This window comes from Gastrolobium bilobum, unplaced genomic scaffold (assembly GCF_033153095.1).
Source record: "Gastrolobium bilobum isolate Gb01-03AN ecotype WA unplaced genomic scaffold, APGP_CSIRO_Gbil_v1 utg80331, whole genome shotgun sequence".
Taxonomy (NCBI): Eukaryota; Viridiplantae; Streptophyta; class Magnoliopsida; order Fabales; family Fabaceae; genus Gastrolobium; species Gastrolobium bilobum.
Window position 1 is genome coordinate 108,693 of NW_026895506.1, and position 3,291 is coordinate 111,983.

The window sequence follows — 3,291 nt, forward strand, 5'->3', positions numbered from 1 at the left end:
CTCAAATTCATCTGCCACTTTCATCAAGTAAAAATGAATTCTCCAAAAGAAACTCAGAAAAAAAGCTTCAAAGGAAACATTAGCTAATAGCTATGATATTCACCACCATATAATTCTGATGAAAGAAAAGTCACTTAATTACATGGGTCTAATGGAGGGATCAATGACTTGTGATCAGTACCAATACTCACACAAATAAAAAAAAAGAACACTAAACAAAAGAACACTTACCAAATTATTATTCGGTGATGGATGCAGAATGCTAGCCTTAGGGAATCGAATAGTGAAATGATGTTACTGTGGCCCAAAAGTCCCCCTCTCAGCAATTGTTGGTTTGCTTTTTCTTTTACTTTTCTAATAATTTTTTTAGTATATAGAACCATAAATGTTGAATGTATATGCAATTGTTGGCTTGCAGTTTATGGCTAGCAAAGATAAACTCAGTGCAAAGTGGGATCGATGCACTACAAAATCTTACTTGAAATTTGTATAAAGGAGATTAATGCAAGTGGAAAACCAGGAATTGCCTTTGGAGCTAAGAGATGGGAAGTTGTAGTTGATGAATTTAATAAACTTGCTAGTAAAAACTATACCCAAAAGCAATTGAAAAATAAGTTAGATAGTTTGAGGAATGATTGTACTACATGGAAACAATTATTGGGCAAAGAAACAGGATTGGGATGGAACCATGAGACATGAACTATTGTGGCTGATGACACATGGTGGGAAGCCAAAATAAAAATAAGCATTATAATTTTTAATTTTTAATTTATTTCATGTTTATTTAAAAATTTGGAGTTGTCTAAAGTTTCTTTCTCATTTATGATTGTGCAGGATAATGTTAAATATGCAAGATTTCGACATCAAGGACTAGAATTTTGGGAGGAATTGGAAATTATCTTTGGGGAAATAGTGGCAACAAGTCAACATGCATGGACCCCAGCAATGAGTGTACCAATTGAAGATAGTGCCATAAATATCACTCTAACTATTCCAGAGGAAATTGCTGAATATGAGGATGAAGAATCCAATCCTGATGAAAATGCTAGCCCTATAGTAAATAACCAATTGAAGAGGAAACAAATGGCATCAGAAGCAATGACTAAAAAAATGGCAAATGGTAAACAAAAGAGTGGGATTGCAGGAAGCATGCTAAAAACATTAGAGAGAATGACCAATGCAACAGAGAGTCATAATGCAGTTGAAGCGGCTGAAATGTCACAAACATCTGAAATTAGTGGGAAATGGTAAACAAAAGAGTGGGATTGCAGGAAGCATGCTAAAAACATTAGAGAGAATGACCAATGCAACAAAGAGTCATAATGCAGTTGAAGCGGCTGAAATGTCACAAACATCTGAAATTAGTGGACAATTTTCCATTCCTGATGGCATTAAAATACTGAAAAAATTGAGGGCTGAAGGGAAATTGGATGCCAAACAATTTTTTTATGCAGTAGATTTGCTTATAGTGCAACAAGAAAGGATCATTATTATGTCCTTTTCAGAATCAATTGATGATCTCGTAAAGTGGATTTTGTACAAATATGAATTAGATAAAAACTCTAGTGATTAGGTTGGAATTTGATTTTATATTTGCTATTCTCATGTTAAATGTTGGACTAATATCATACCTATTATTCCTCTGTTGAACTATGCTAGTTGATATTTCAATGACATTATATTTATGTTTTTGGACTATTGTATACTTATGCTTTTGGTCTTTATCATTTTTTAGGTAAGAATTTATTAGAAAATGTGCAAAGTTTTATCTAGACAAAGTGAATCATCATCAAGAATTGTTAAGAGAAGAAAATGTGCAAAGTTTTATCGAGAAATGAATGGAGCAACAACAATTGCGTATTTACATTACATGAAATATTTGATGAAGCAAGGTAACCGATTTAATTATTCTGATGGATGGAACTGGGTTCGAGAAACCTTAAACACTCATGGTGAAAGTTACAGAATATTTAGGATGGAATCAAATGCTGTATGAGAACTTGAAAACATATTGGTGAGTAAGGGTTGGTTACATCCATCTAGGGAATTGACATCATTGGAGGCACTTTCTATGTTTCTTTGAACATGTGCACACAATGAGACAAATAGAAATATCCAAAATAAATTTGGAAAATCAGGAGAGACAATAAGTAGAAAGTTTAGTGAAGTACTAGATAGTTTATGTTCACTGGCGAAGGAAAATGTGAGGCCTCTAGATTTTCAGTTTAAAGAAGTTTCTTCGCAAATTAGAGATGATAGTAGATATTAGCCTTATTTTCAAGGATGTATAGGTGCTATAGATGGATCACACATTCATGCCATTCCTCCTACTAATGATCAAACTCGTTTTATAGGCAGAAAAGGATACCCAACACATAATGTCATGTTAGTTTGCAACTTTGATATGATATTCACTTTTGCTGTTGTTGGTTGGCCTGATACTGCACATGACACACATATTCTTTCATCTGTGCTTGAAGAAATGAAAAGTGTGTTCCCTCATCCTCCTAAAGGTACAATTTAATATTTTTTATACAAACTTTTTAAGTTTTATATTTATTTATTTAAAATTTTATATAAACTAAAAATAAACCTTTTAATTTTTTAGGAAAGTATTATGTAGTAGATGTTGGATATCCTAACATGAAAGGGTATCTAGCACCATTTAAAGGAGAAAGATATCATTTTTCTGATTTTAGAGGTTGCAGTCAACCACATGGATTACAAGAAGTTTTCAATCATGCACATTCCTCACTAAGAAATGTCATTGAGAGAACAATTGGAGTTTGGAAGAACAGGTGGCACATCTTACGTGATATGAAGCCATTTTCATTAATCAAGCAGGAGAAAATTATTATTGCAACAATAGCCCTTCATAACTTCATTAGAAAGTGTGGTGTTGATGACGAAGAGTTTGACAAGTTGGATTGTAATCCTAATTATATTCATGAGAGTCAAGAAGAATGTTATATTGATGAAGAATTGGGTATCCATTAGGGGTGTTCATCAACCGATCCAAACCGATTCAAATCACAAAAACCGAACCGAAAAACCGATAACCGAATAAACCGAAAACCGAAAAATCGGAAACCGAAAGAAAACCGCAAATTTTAATTGGATTGGATCGGTTTTCGGATGGGTTGATGAAAACCGATCCAATCCAAACCTATCCAATATATTAATTATCCTCTACCTACTTGTCTTTTCTCCAATCATAGCCCAAAAATTTCTAAACTCAAGTCCCATTAACTCATCAACTAAATCCAAAAAAAAAACTTAGTCACGTCTCAT

At 33.2% G+C, this 3,291-nt stretch overlaps 2 protein-coding genes across 2 annotated transcripts; both read left to right on the forward strand.

Annotated features, from left to right (window-relative positions):
• The first annotated feature begins 459 nt into the window (after positions 1 to 459).
• Positions 460 to 1,251, forward strand: LOC133314427 (uncharacterized). The gene is made up of 2 exons (XM_061515910.1): positions 460 to 552; positions 835 to 1,251. The coding sequence occupies exons 1-2, from the start codon at positions 460 to 462 to the stop codon at positions 1,249 to 1,251; spliced, it is 510 nt and encodes a 169-aa protein (XP_061371894.1).
• A 502-nt stretch (positions 1,252 to 1,753) lies between these two features.
• LOC133314437 (uncharacterized) lies at positions 1,754 to 2,997 on the forward strand. Its single transcript, XM_061515916.1, has 3 exons — positions 1,754 to 1,892; positions 2,292 to 2,513; positions 2,609 to 2,997. Exons 1-3 carry the CDS (start codon positions 1,754 to 1,756, stop codon positions 2,995 to 2,997), a joined length of 750 nt encoding a protein of 249 aa, XP_061371900.1.
• Positions 2,998 to 3,291: the final 294 nt, after the last annotated feature.

What these genes read in the sequence shown, in the direction of transcription:
- LOC133314437 (XM_061515916.1), top strand. Translation starts at nt 1,754, where the DNA reads ATGTGCAAAGTTTTATCTAGACAAAGTGAATCATCATCAAGAATTGTT. An exon ending in GAAATATTTGATGAAGCAAG is followed by an intron (nt 1,893 to 2,291) that starts GTAACCGATTTA and finishes AAGGATGTATAG; the next exon opens with GTGCTATAGATGGATCACAC. An exon ending in GTTCCCTCATCCTCCTAAAG is followed by an intron (nt 2,514 to 2,608) that starts GTACAATTTAAT and finishes TTAATTTTTTAG; the next exon opens with GAAAGTATTATGTAGTAGAT.
- LOC133314427 (XM_061515910.1), top strand. Translation starts at nt 460, where the DNA reads ATGCACTACAAAATCTTACTTGAAATTTGTATAAAGGAGATTAATGCA. An exon ending in GAGCTAAGAGATGGGAAGTT is followed by an intron (nt 553 to 834) that starts GTAGTTGATGAA and finishes ATGATTGTGCAG; the next exon opens with GATAATGTTAAATATGCAAG.